This window comes from Ambystoma mexicanum, chromosome 11, assembly GCF_040938575.1.
Source record: "Ambystoma mexicanum isolate Mex_15411 chromosome 11, UKY_AmexF1_1, whole genome shotgun sequence".
In the NCBI taxonomy this organism is placed as follows: Eukaryota; Metazoa; Chordata; class Amphibia; order Caudata; family Ambystomatidae; genus Ambystoma; species Ambystoma mexicanum.
Genome location: NC_090934.1, coordinates 408465306 through 408479167, shown reverse-complemented (window position 1 = coordinate 408479167; position 13862 = coordinate 408465306). Strand labels below are relative to the sequence as shown.

Genomic DNA, 13862 nt, shown 5'->3' with positions numbered 1-13862 from the left:
CTGCTCTGCTGCTCTCAAGCTAACAACTGCCAAACCTAGAATGCCTCAGTGTTGTAGACCCCTTACAGTTTAGATATCATTGTGCAGTGGCATAACATATTTCCAAGAGCAACTAAGCCTCAACAGGGTGAAAGGACACAGAGGTGGGATTAAGGCAGAGAATAAACTATGGGGTCAGAGAAGGACCATTCGGAGTTGTGATGTGAGGATAAGGTACAGCAGAGGGACGCAGGGGAAGGGCTGGGGACAAAGGTTGAGAGATAGAGGAAAAAGGATTGGGGCTAAGGGCAAGGTGGCAGAGTATGGAGGGCAAGTGTGAGTGGGTAGAGGATGGGTGAGGGGGAAACAAAGTTAAGCTGGGACCCAAAATTATGGTTTGGGGCAAAGATTGATGTGGTCAGAAATAGAGATTAAGGGGCAGGAACTAAGGATCAGCAGCTGGGGCAGTGGAGGAGGATAACGAAGATGAGGGTATAATGACCGATGATAATGGTGAATACAGGACATCAAGAATGAAAACAGAGGGCAAAGGGGTGCCTGTGACAGAGCATGACATGGCAGGGTTAGAGGATGAGATGGCAGAGTAAAAGGTGAGTATGTGGTCAGTGTTGTTAGTATTTTGTGAACTTTCAATAAACTTGAAGATTGACTGAGATTTAGCCAGCTTTTGGTGCTGTCTCCTGCCGATTCTGCCTATAGGGATTGGAGAAAAGATCATTTACTTTCTTGTTTGGTAGTGAGTGAGGGCAGGGGACCTTTCTGGAATACTCGTGAGCATTAGAATTAAACAGGCACCAGCACAGAACACAGTACAGAAGGAATAAATCAAGGCCCTTACCCTGCAATTAAAACACAGAATAGATGTCTAGTAAAGCTAAAACATAAAAACATAACCAGAATACTTTTATTTTGTTACACCTTTGTTTTCAACATTTTGGCAATTGAAAATACAGACACATCAGAAATATATGTTTAAAAAAACATGCATCTACAATAACCAGATTAAGGCAGGCAATTGTAATCCTATGCTTCACGCTCTTTCTTTAATGGATTAAAATGCATCTACTATAGTTATCATATTTTTATATAGTTTAAGCCATGGTTAGGCACCAAGTAAGACATAATACAGGGTCCTTGTCACCCCTGTGCCCAACATTTTGTCTGAAATAAATATTACATCTACTATTGTGCTAAAGCGTAAGGCTTGACAGGATCAGGGTTGTCACCAATATGTACTGAAGAAAAACGTCTCAGTGAGTGAACACATGTTATCCCTTTATTAAATACATCATAAAAATGATAATCCTATACAACTCACGCCATATGAGCTTTCTCAGGGCTGACCTAGAAAGTTTAGAACTTCAATTAAAAACATGCAAAGATTACAACCAAGAAAATAACATATCAAACACAGAAAACTGAAAGGAATTTTAAAGTTGAACATGTGAACAAGGTTAATTACAAACAAAAAATAGGAAACAAAAACCAAAGAAAATTTAGATAGGGTGAACACGCTAGTTAGTTACTTACATTCATTAAGTTAGGCACATTATTAATAAAATCAATAAAAGAGATTGTTTTTAGAAACTAGGCATGTAGATAAATATGGCTAATTGTAACTGTGTTTCATTGGTAAATAAAAACTTCACTTAAATGTAACTTTCCATTATTTAAGATCAAATGTCTATGGTACTAAACACGATGTGCCAATAACCCAAAAATCAAAACGTTCTTTGCACTGCTTTAAGTTTATATGGTGTTCAATGGAATGTTGTCATCATATGTAGTTAACTATGAAATTATTTGGTATGATTAGTATCTGATCAAGCAATTATTTAATCCTTCTACATTACTTCATATCTGTTTAGGATGATAAAGAAAAGGCTTGCTTGAGGATTTTATGAACATTTGTTTAGTTATATCCATTCATAAAGGTTTGCCAATGAAACATATTATTTCTAAAGTTTTTAAGTAATAACTGTACATATATTTCAATACCAAAGTTCAATTATTTTATTTCTACCTCAAAATTTTATTTAGGTTGTTGGAATAATCGAATATAAGCTGCACGCTGTAGTGATGAGACAGGAGTCAGGTGTACAGTTAATTCAAGCATTGTATGTTACATGTAATCAGCTGTCATCATCAAGATTAAGTTACATCAACAACACTACCTACTAGACGTCTATTTACTCAGGCCCTCAAGATTAAATGACACTTAGAATACACATACCTCTGACATGCCCAGGGTTCCATGCATCGTCCCATTCGTGACATCATTCACTCCTGTATGGCAGTGTGATCTGTGCAGTCCAGTGGTACAGGTAAGAAGCACTTGGTGCAGAGGATACAGTGAATCCAGGTTGAGTATATTGCCTGTTCAGTGTTGGTTCTATGACCAGCTGTTCGACGTTTAGTGTGCAGAGGATGTCGGAAGAGTTATTATTTTGTTTTCTTTGCTGTTTATGTTCCCCCCGCAGATTGGCGTCCCCGAGAAAGATGGGTGGTGACTGATGTGATGAGATCTGTGATTTCGTCTATGAGGTCCTTGTGGCTTTTCCCACTGTGTGAGTGCAGGAAGTTGAATGATGAGCATCCCTGGCTGGTGAAGATCCAAGAGATCTTGTGAATAACTGAAGTCTCCTCTATTGTTTCCTGAGTGGTCAATGTGCTGTATGCTGTATCCTGAAGGGATAGGAATGTTGAAAATGTGTGTGCTGGAGGGGAGGTACCAGGTCACTGTGGTGAAGAAACTAATACTGCTGTTTGTGGTGATGAGATCAGCAGTGTCTGTGGCATGAAGGATTGAGTGTGCACCAATAAGCATGTGGTTGCATGATTGCATGACTCATGAAGGGGTGGTGGGATGTGAGTGAGGTTGTGCGGGTCCAAAGCCTGTGGATGTTGGGTGGTGGGTAGGTGTTTGTTTGAATGGTTGTTGGTGGGAAATGGAAGTGGTAAATGTTGGCTAGTGCACATGGGTTATGGCAAGTGATATTAGGCCACATCTTTAAAGAGGCAAGTTGAACTGTGCTGTGCAATTATATGATATGATATGGCATTTATAGCGCACCTATACACAAGTGTTTCAATCTTACACAGCGGTATGTTTGAGGGGTCAGAAACATGAGGCGGACAACTTGGTAAAGGTTTATAACAAGATGCCATTTTATTAACTCAAAAGGGTTTGACAAACGCCTCACTATCCCTACCCTAAAGAGGATTTCCCTGCCTATCAAATAAGCTAAAGTAAACACTCTAACAAAAGGAATCTGTTCCTCACACTTATGCATACATCAAACTCATCAAGGGAATATATGGCAATTCAAATATAACAGAAATAACAGTTATGTTCAACATAAACTAATACCTGTGTAGCCTTGTAAACTGGGTTGGATCCTCTTCCCCAGATTCAAAGCAGGATTGTCAATCAACAGTTCAAAATAGAAAAGTTCACTTATTATTATAAAGTTTTTCTTGCTCCAACAGACTTTCTCTTGGACTTTGACCATCAATTCAACTAGATGTCGAGTCTTTATCTCTCTACTTGTAGCAAAGAGTTTAACACAACTTCAAAAACACTTCCACATTCATCTGTGTCAACAATAATGTTTTGTCAGGATGATTCCACAACAGTTCACAAAATGCATTTATGGTCTTGACACTTCTTCTTCCCAACTTGTAACCACAACACAGTACTTCAATGACTTCTTCCTGTTCCACTAACCTGCCAGGACTACCACTAAAAAGTAAATGGGCCTCATTACGGGTCTGGCGGTAACCCTGCCGTTGGTACTGGTGGGTTGCCACCGGATCCGTTATATTTTACCGGTGCCTGACTTCCCAGTGCCATCAGCACATTATGAGGGAAGTCAGGTGCCGGCAAATTGTAATTCCCCATTCCCAAAGAGTCCTGTTGGACTCTATGGGAGTGGGGACATGGAAGCACCGGTACCGTTGCTAACGAAGCCGGCGCTTTCGTGGCCATTCTGCCTACCATGGCCGCTGTGCCCGGCAGGGTCAGAACTGTCAGGCACAGCGGCCACGGCAGGCAGACTCAGAGTTTGCAGATTCGGAAACAAGGGTGCCAGTGAGCTTACGGGCACCCTTGTTTCCGGAACTGCAAACTCGTAATGAAGCCCTATATCCTGGTATACTCGCCTGCCAGAACAAAAAGCTCCTAACACTACTACAAGTACTTCTGTGGTGAGGCTCACTTCAAATCATTTGGTAAAGTCTTTGACTTTCAACAACATCAAACTTTAATATTTCTTTTGGGAAAACATGATACACATTGGTGCCGTTTGTTCCACTCTTGTGATTGCCACATGCAATGCAGGTAATGCCCCTCCCCTCCTGAATACTTTCTATCAGGAGGCCTCCTACCACTCTTCTTATCCCACTTTTACATCAATCAAATGCTGACAATGTCTCACTAGCTCTTCTTTGGCTTAGACAATGTTTGTTGAGGTCTTTTCCAACTATTGCCTCTTCCTCACTCTGGCAATAAGGTTATGATTAGCTCGCTTCAATATGTCGCCTTCTTGGCATTGGCAATGGTGATTAGTGTTAACTGGTTTTAGTATTGTCCTCTCTCGGCTCTGGCAATAACGTTGGCCTTTATAATAATAATTAAAACCTTTCTTTTCTTGTCTGTTCACAAAGTTCTTATCACGCCACTTTAACTTCTTTATGTCAGTTTGGCATTCAAAATAATCATTAGTTGCCAGCAGGCAATTACGGAGCGTACCAGGGTTACCCAACAGTGGTGAACTCACTGGTTTCTGCTTTTTCATCCTCTCGCTCTGTTGCCAGAGTGTCTTCTGCTTCCTCTGACGCTTCCTGTGTGGCAACCTGCTTTGATTGCCCTTCCTGCAGCCTGCACTAGTCAGAAAGGAACATTTCTTGCTCCTAAAGCACTCTGGTGTTCGCCTGCCACCGGAGCCCAACTTACAATAAGGAGAGCCTCTCTCTCCAGTGGGAAAGCTTCTTGCAATCACACTTCCCTTGTTGTCTAGTGCCTCTGAATCACTCTTCCTCATCCCAGTACTTTGGGCATTGTGGGACTCGAAGTCCCCAAGTTTCAGATTACTTCTTTTATTCTGAACATTGTCTTCAACTTTACTCACTTCACACTTATCATTAATCATACCTCCAAAAAGAGTTTTAAAAGGGCTCAATGATTGGTTCAAATTAAAAGGAGTGTTAGCTTCATCAGAATTTAGGATATTCATATTCTGATGTCCTTCTCTTGTTGTTTATAAGAGTTTTCACTACTATAAATATTTGTAACTTTGTGAAGGGAAGCTTTACTCTTGATAAATGATTGATTCAGTTTCAAGGGAGAATCAGATTCTTAAGAAGCCAAAGTATCAAGGTTCTGTCTACCACGTTGCCTATGACAGTTTTTACAACCAACAAAAGGGATAGCTTTGTGAAGGGAAACCTCACTCTGACAACAAGCCATTACATACTCTGGTATAACGAAAATCTCTCCCTTTCAGGAATTAAAATACTGCGTCTCTCCCAACGGAGTTCTCCTATTCCCTTGGGGCCCTTCTCCTCCCAGGTGATCCTCCCGACTAATACCACCCCCACGGTTAGGATTAGGAAGTGGCTGCCTTCCGCTGCCTAACTGGGAGGAGACTTTAGGTAGGGTCTTTGTGAGGAGTCTGCAGGATTCATCACATCTGGGAGAGAGGCCAGGCCAAGCCACATCCTCCTGAAATTATTATGGACTCACGGTAGACAGTTCTTTCTTGGTTTATGGTGCAGAATACATAAGATTGTTGAACTGGGCACAGGTTCTACAATCTTTGCTGATCTTCAAAAACAGAGTGCACAAATAGCAAAGTAAACCTGCGATTCAGCAGAAGTGGGTGGATGCTTACACCAAGATGGCCCCGGACCGGACCGCACATATGTAATTCCCTCAGGATGTTTTTGCATTGAGAACTGAGCATTTTGAGGAATTCTGGGTATGCCTTCCTCTCCCCAAAGGGGAGCCACCCCCTTTGGGGCTAAGCAGGTGAGCCGGCTAAGCTTAAAAGCCCTTTGGGGACTGGGCAAGCAGAATCCCACTGGAGGGGATCCCCCCTTTCGGCATAGGTGATTCCCCAAAAGGGATATCACTGATTTTCCATCTTCTCAAAGTCCCAATATGTTTGTTGGCTGAATGGGTTTCAATTTGTGTAATGGCTTGACACTTCCTTCTGGACTGGCTGAGGTGGTTCCTGACCTTGCGTGTGAAGCAGACTCGCTTGGAGCGAGAGGAGGCTGGATCAACCCATCCCTTTCAGAGAGTGATGAAGAGGCAATCCGATTTGAAGCAGGAGATAGAAGCCCACAGAACTCAAGAAGGACAGCATCCTCCTCCTAGGAGTTGTGGCCAGATGACAAGGCGTGTAAACTAGGCGTGGTCAGGAGAGCTGCGGGCCAGATCGCCAAGCACAGACAAACCTCACGCTTCAGGAGCCGGAGAGGCTGGACAACATTGAGCAACGCAGGACCGCGAACACCGGAGAAGCGGAGTACCAGCTTAAAGAGACACCAAAAATAGGGCCCTGCCGGAGACATGATGGAGACAAGGGCAAGCCCCACCCAGTACGTGACACCTAGAGCGGACCAGCGAAGACGTAGTGAGGTAGCAGAACTCTTCCAACGCGCACTGCCACAGGAATAGAGAAACGCTGTGGCTTCAAGTGATCAGAAGAGGGGAGGACCAGTCCAACAAAACCCCAAGGCAGGGTGAGAAACCAAAGACCCCAGGCAGGGGAAGAAGAAACAACGCCCCAAGGAGGGATGAGAAACTGGAGACCCCTGAGTGGACAAGAAAAAACAATGCCCAATGGCAAGGTGAGAAACCCAAGACCCCAGGGTGGAGTAGAAGAGAGGAAGCCGTAAGGCAGGGTGAGAAACCTGAAACCGCAGGATGGGGCAGAAGAAACAAAACCCAAAGACGGGGTGAGAAAACCGAGACCCCAAGGTGGGGCAGAGAGACAGAGCCCCAGGGTGGGGTGGAAACCCCAACACCCCATGGTGGGGAAAAGAACCGGCAGCCCAAGATGGGAAGAGAAACCTAAAACCCCCAGGTAGGGAGAGATACCTAAGACCCTAAGGAGGGACAAAAGCAACAAACCCACAAGACAGGGTGAGAGATTGGAGACCCTAAGGTGGAGTGAGAGAAACGAGGCTTAATGTCGGGTGAAAGAGACTGTTTATCAAACTGACATGAACAATACAGAAGAGAAAAAACTGGGGAACTCACTCAAGCTCCTGGCTCAGCCTCAGGGGTGCAGAGCCTTTATTGAAAAGGACATACAATGCGGGGGGTTAGAAGCCAACCACCAGTCACTTGCTTAGGTCCTAAGCCCAACTATGTTTTTATTGTGTTTATAGGAATCTTTTCTAAGTGGGAGGGACAGAACGAGGTAGCTTAGGATTCCGGTTGGAAGAATTTCTTATTGGTGAAAGACATCCTGACGAGCACCCCTTTCTGCATTTTTCTTTATAGAATAGGTCCAAACGCCTTAAAGATAGTGACAGCTTAGGTTTATGGTGACTTAACAATAAAGAAAAGTTTCAGAACATTACCACCTTGTCTGTCTCTTGGTTCTGATCTACCACATCATGTTCACAGCCATCCTTACCCTGAGACCAGGCTGAAATTATGTTTTGGAGAATGTAATCGTCATGTCCAAGTGGCCATTTGACACCAACGAAGTGATGGATATCACAGCCATTATATCCTTGATTCCAAATCCTCAGGCTGTTCCACACAGTCGATGTGGTTCAATGTTGCAAATATTTTAATGTTAGGGTGAGTGTTGTAAAAAGTACCAAGCCTATTATGCATTATGTACTTATGGATTCAAGCCTGTAACCATTGCATCACATATGTGACATATTTAAAGATATGTGGTCATTCTTTGGGGCCAAAATGCCCAATGCATCTGATTTTGTTCTCCTCTGTTCGCGTAGCTGTCTGCAACAGCAGGGATAGCGCAACTCTTACCCACATAGAAAGAGATTGAGACATAGGGTGAGATGAGCGAGACAGAGCGATGTATATAGACAGAGTAAGATAGCTAAAAGAGAGAGAGAGAGAGAGAGAGTGAAAGACAGAGGGCGAGAAATGGAGTGCTGAGTCAGCATATCATACATAGGATATTTTTGTATTTGTTTTAGAAGGTACAAAGGAGTATCATTACTTCCTAGAGAAAATCAGAGCTAAGAAAGTGATCAAGTAAGGACTTCCAGGTTATGCAATACAAAGCAGGAAAGCCTGCACTTAATTGTGACAGGACTCCTTGTCACTACTAAGGTGAATCCTTTCCTGTCCTTTCAGTGCCTTGCTGATGCATACCCATTTGGCACTGGTGGCTAATTTTTCCTAGTGCAACTTTTCCTCAACCCTGCACCTTCTCAGAAATCATGGGTCGAACAAACCAGATTTACACCCTCATTCTGAGCTCTGTGGAATGTGGGTGAAGGACAGAGAAAAAGAGTTCTCCCGCATTCATTCTCCTCAGTCCAGAGTTCCCCATTCTGTAGCTTGCAGGTAGGGCAGACACCTCTGGCAGACACCTGCTGACAGTGGAATAGTCATGCTACTGCAGTCTCTTCTCAGAGATCCTGTTCCCCCACAGACCTGGTACAGTGCCCCCTTCATGGTACAGCATCCACCTGGTGCGGGAGACTACCAAAGAAGTGCTTTTGCATTTCTTTTTTCTGCTGCAAGGAGGGAAGCTGAGGATTCCAGGGCCCTTTCCCAAGGGCTTGCACACACTCATAGACAATGGCTGATCTTGATCAATATCTATCAAGTGTGGCTCAACCAGGGAATCCCATTGCCAACACATGGATGCACAAGAAGACACAATAATGTGCGAGGATTCTCTTTTCAGGGGTAATGATGGTCCTAGGGACTGCTGTTAAATCTGCTTCTAGGTAGACTTTTACATGGAGTTCCACTTTTACTGCAGGAGTGTAAGGTCACCAGTTAAGCACCCAAATCTTAACTGGGGCACCAATGATCATACATTGAGGTTTCTAAGTATCAAACTTTGCACTAGCCGCCATCCACGTGTCAACAGCGGCAAGATTTGAAGTTATCCTAGAAGCCTCTGCATATGGGCGTGTACTAAATTGCAATTGTGTGTCATCAAAATAGCTGTAACAATCTCACCAAAAGATCTAAGCATCCACCAGAGTCTTTAAATAAATATTAAGTAACAGTTTATAGGCATTGAGGTCTATATAATGTTGGGCAGAAAGGCTGAGCAGTGGGACAAATAAATAAGAGAGAATACATATGCATTTGAGTCTGCATAATGTTGGGACAGGAAGAGGTGGGGCAGGTCCATAATACAGAGACTGTAAAGGCATGGGTGTAAGTCTAATGTTGGAACAGGAAGTTTAGAAGAGGGACATGTTAATAAGAGATGGAGGGCATAGGTATCTGAGTCAATATCACGTTGGGAAGAGAGGTTTGGGGTGGGACATGTAAAAAAAGGGAAAGTGCAGAGGCATGGATGGTCAGTATGATGTTGGGACAGGAAGCTTAGAAGTGGGGTAGGTCAATATGAAGGAGAGTGTATAGGCATGAGGGTAGGTATAAGGTTGGGACAGTAAAATTAGATGTGGGACAGGTTAATAATAGGGAGACTGTATAGGCATGGGGTTATGTATCATGTTGTGGAGAGAAGCTTAGAAGTTGGGCATGTTGATGTGAGTGGGAGTGAAATAGGCATGGGGCTGGTAGCATGTTGTGAAGAGAGGTTGAGGGTGGTACAGGTTAATAAAAGGGGGAAGGGTGCATACACATAGAGGGTCAGTGTGATGTTGGGGTGAGAGGCTGAGGGGTGGGATGGAGTGGTAAAAGGGAGTGTGTATCAGCATGGGGGTCAGTATCATGTTTGGAAGACAGTTTGAGGGGTTGGCTATGTCAATAAGGGGGAGGGTGCTTAGGCATGGAGGGTCAGTGTGATGTTGGAATGAGAGGCAGAGAGATGGGTTAGGTTGATAAGAGGGAGAGTATATATGCTTGACGGGCAGTATCCTGTTGGCCTCTCTGATGATGTACACATTGGGTGGCCCTGTCCTCCCTGAGTTCTGTGTGCTGCGCACAATTTAAGGCAGCAAATGAATCAACCTTCCTGAAGATCCCATGCAGAGGTACAGAGATCCCGAGCATGGGATGAGAAAACAACCATTAACAATATCTGGTTTTTTGAAGGTAGCCTTATTTTATTTCTTAAGTGGCTTTTTCTTGTAACTTTTTTGTAAAAACAAACATTCAATTAGAATAAAGGATATAGGAAAAGAGTAAAGCATGGAAAGTACAGTCAAGCATCAGAGTTTTAACGTCACATAATTTCAATCAAAAACTTGGTAAAGAACTGTGTAATAGCAATAAGAATAAGAAGGCAATTTATCACAAGTCTGCGTAACTAATATGCAGAAACACCTTATGTTTTAGCAAAAGCATGGAATAGAGGTATATGTCATATTACTTCATATTGAAACATAACCTTTTAATTAAAATGGTATCCAGTATTATATTTTGCAATTCAATTCTTTTACAATAGTTTTAATAATGATGGCCAGCCACGGCTGGTCCAAGACCGAAAGAGACTGGTCCGACGTCTGTTTAAAGAATAAAGATAGTTCTGTGTGTTCCTCGAAGGTGGTCTTGCAATGGGGGACCACGGGGGACACTGACGTTTCGATTGGTATTTATTCTCAATCTTCTTCTGGGGCCTTAATAATGAAGGTCTCCCTGTACCCGGAAGCTGTGTGGAAACTCATGTACTTCCAGTGGTCGATGGGGGTGCATGGTGCAATTAGTGTCTTGCAGGAGTAGTCACTGCATAAATGTGGGAGGCATCCATGTTCGTATCTGGTTCCCAGGTTCCAGTGTCTGGATCAAACCCTGAGTGAAAAAAGGCTCGAGTACGGCTTGGCTGCGTCCGCCGTCTCCGTGTAACAATCGCGATGTGCTGCCTCTCTGATGAGGCAATATTGATTCCACCTCTCCCTCTGATTGTCCTTGTCTGAAATTACAGGTTCTTGCGCCCAAGGCATTGGTACAAACTACAGAGGGAGCGTAGATGTCACGAAATCTGGAATTGAATGCCAGTTCTGGTCCAGCAATTTCCCTCACAAAACACAGTAAGTACTCAAATTCTGTCTGCCCGCTCTCACTCATCGCGTCTAAAGTACGTAAGCCTGGTTCATCATTTTATTGACTGACAACTGTAAACATGAGATGCTAAAGTACAGAGATAGTACAGAGATGATATCTACTCACAGAGCTCTAGAAGCAGGCCCGGCTCCAGCAGAGGGATGGGGGGCAAGGCCACCCCAGAGCCAGCCTCTGGCCCCCCATAGAAAGGAGGCCATGTTAGTGGTGTTATACACCACTGGTAACCGAGGGATTGGGGGTTGGATGTCACTCTAAACATTCATCAGTAACCTCAGAGACATCATTTTGAGAAGCTGAATTTCAGGAGGCCCAGTCAGGATTTGTTTTCTTGCCCTAGACAATGATTTATGACCCACAGCCATAAAAGTACAACTGACCAGGGAGATGAAGGGCCAGTCACACCTCTAAGTGAGGTAGCACAATTATTCAAGCAGGCTGCCTACAACTATTTTCTCAAACCTAAAATCACAATGTTGGTTTCTGTAATTTAAAGTGTGTTTTTTGTGGGAATATTGTGTTTTTTCACATCATGCTTAATAAAATGGTTAACTATATCAAACAATAAATGACAGGTAAAGTTGCTTGAACACAGATTTCTGCAGAAGGTGCGTCAACTGACTGGGGGCCCTGACAAATTCCATTCAAAATATATATTCTGCTGCATTAACTACTTGAGTATAAGTGAAAAGATAATGTTGGTAGTAACAAAAATGTAATTCTGTAGTGGAGAGTGTAGTAAAATCCAAACGTGATAGATGCAAGGCTTTGAATTAAACATTTCCACTAACGTTGTTCTTCGCAACATTCCATGCCATAATTCTGTAGTATGTGCGATTAGAGAAGGGGACAAGCCATTAGCAAATGACTTTTGGTGCTGCCGCTAAGAGGTGCAGTTCAATCTGAATTGCCAGGCCTTGTTCCCTCTCCACTGAAACACAAGCAACCACACATAGGCCCTGTGGTCTAGCAGTTTGGGAAGGGCTTCTGACATTAGTGACAGAGCCAAGGCCGATATGCAAACAATGGTATGGAAGGCTGGCCAGAGCAATGACGGGGGTTCTAATTTATTCAGAGACTTTTTACCTATTAGATACAACAAGAATGCATTCTGTGGAACACAGATAGGATGGCAATAAAATGTGCGGAGAAACACACATCCTATGGGTGTGTCTGGTCATTTAACCACCTAACGACTAGCCATGGCTATGTCAATGCCTCACCACCAAAACCTAACCTTTCTAGAACTCTTTGAGCAAGCTCTATCACAAAGTAACACCAAACGTGTTGTTGTATAGTGCCTGTCAGTGTTATATCTAAGCATTCTTTTGAGTGTTTAATTACTTAATTGCATCTGTAAATGAGCTCCTGGTGTAGTACAATTCTCTTTATGTTTTCAGCCAAGTGATTTTATAAGCAATATATTTGTCAATGCCTCTGCGACTTGCACTGAAGTCCTGTCTTAAACAAGCAATCACAAACCCAGCAGTTTTGGCTTGCATATAGGTATTAGCAGACATGTGCCAGGCAATGTCATCATATGCCCAGTTACTGGCACCATTTCCCAGCTGTTCCCATTTTATGACAAGGTGGTACCCTTATGGCAGTGCTTGGCAAATGCCTATCAATGCCTAATCAAAAGCCCAAGCTGTGGGCTTTGCCAAAGAATGTTTGCTTCCGTTTGTCTCCCTAAGTGAATATGTATATGCCCAGATGTGGGGGTTACACCTAGGGAATCAAGCTGCAACTCACTGAGCTGGTGCAACAAGGTCCTACCTGAAAATAAGGGTAGGTTGTCAAGTATTGACCAGTTTCAGATCTTCTCATGCATACTGACCAGTGGGACTCTGACCTAAATAGATTGTAGCTTTGTTTGGAAGCTTAGTCTACTCTGACTGAACATTTCATGATTCAAACTGATAAGTACTGACTTCATAACCTCATTCTGTTTGAGTAACTTTACAGAGTTTGCATGCAAACAGAATGTGTGTTATGGGGTTTGTTTGGAAAGTATGATGTAAATCCTGGGTGCTGGGTGTTTAGACAGTGCTGGAAATAAAACATGAACACCCGTAAAATAACAAAAAAGAAGAGCGTTTTCTATAATGTTGCGGGCAAAGTATAAAAGGTGTACATCTTTTATAACTAAAAGCAGTATTTAACTATTTTCTAAAGAGTGAAATCAGTGGTGGATTTAACATTTGGACAAGGGACACATGCCAATCCTCCCCCTGCTCTCCCTGCTCTACTCTCTCCCCTCAAATACAAACAGCCAGGGCTGATCAGGCCCACCGAGTGAGATCTTATCTTTTTAACGTGTCTCAGAGACAGATTATTTACAAAAGGAAGCAATTAGAGTTGGCAAAAGGTAAAAAGGCAGTGACAATTGCTGTGGCACTTTAAACAAAAATTATATAGGTTTTTAAGAAGCTATTTAAGTGTGATTGTTGGGTGATTAGTAAGTAAGGGGATACAGACCAGACCAAGTTCTGTGAAACAATAACCTTGTCATGCATTTCATTTCACTTTGTGTATGTATAAGATTTTTTGTAAGTTCCCATTAATTGCTATGCTGGAGCTTGTAGGCTTCTATTCAGGATGGGGAAAATAAAGTTAAAGTCATAGGGGATATTTTTCCAGATCAAGTGGAGTGGAAGAA

General features: G+C 43.0%; 1 protein-coding gene and 1 long non-coding RNA gene across 2 annotated transcripts in view; one reads left to right on the top strand and one right to left on the bottom strand.

The window, feature by feature from the left end:
• Positions 1-13862, top strand: part of F2 (coagulation factor II, thrombin) — a 330337-nt gene that overhangs the window by 149471 nt on the left and 167004 nt on the right. The window contains exon 5 of the mRNA XM_069623200.1: positions 11067-11172. Coding sequence (XP_069479301.1) covers positions 11067-11172 — 106 coding nt within the window. The remainder of the gene's footprint in view (positions 1-11066; positions 11173-13862) is intronic.
• Positions 1-13862, bottom strand: part of LOC138503452 (uncharacterized) — a 175000-nt gene that overhangs the window by 11149 nt on the left and 149989 nt on the right. The window lies entirely within an intron of this gene.